Consider the following 276-nt stretch of genomic DNA (forward strand, 5'->3'; position numbering starts at 1 on the left):
GTGAGCAAGAGCATGGCCCCGCTCCAGAGCACTCCACGGAGGAAACGGAGGGTCCTTTTTTCCCAGGCCCAGGTTTACGAGCTGGAGAGACGTTTCAAGCAGCAGAAATACCTCTCCGCCCCGGAGAGGGAACATTTAGCCAGCATGATACATCTCACCCCGACTCAGGTCAAAATCTGGTTCCAGAACCACCGCTACAAGATGAAACGCCAGGCCAAAGACAAGGCTGCGCAGCAGCAGATGCAACAGGAGAACGGCTCTTGTCAGCAGCAGCAG

The 276-nt window shown here is 56.2% G+C and overlaps 1 protein-coding gene across 1 annotated transcript in view; it reads left to right on the forward strand.

Annotated features, from left to right (window-relative positions):
- Positions 1 to 3: 3 nt before the first annotated feature.
- Positions 4 to 276, forward strand: part of LOC104272890 (homeobox protein Nkx-2.1-like) — a gene marked incomplete at its 5' end in the record, with an annotated part of 587 nt that continues 314 nt past the window's right edge. Inside the window, one exon of the mRNA XM_009868004.1 lies at positions 4 to 272. Within this exon, the coding sequence (XP_009866306.1) occupies positions 4 to 272 (269 nt within the window). The remainder of the gene's footprint in view (positions 273 to 276) is intronic.

This window comes from Apaloderma vittatum, unplaced genomic scaffold, assembly GCF_000703405.1.
Source record: "Apaloderma vittatum isolate BGI_N311 unplaced genomic scaffold, ASM70340v1 scaffold36360, whole genome shotgun sequence".
Lineage (NCBI taxonomy): Eukaryota > Metazoa > Chordata > Aves > Trogoniformes > Trogonidae > Apaloderma > Apaloderma vittatum.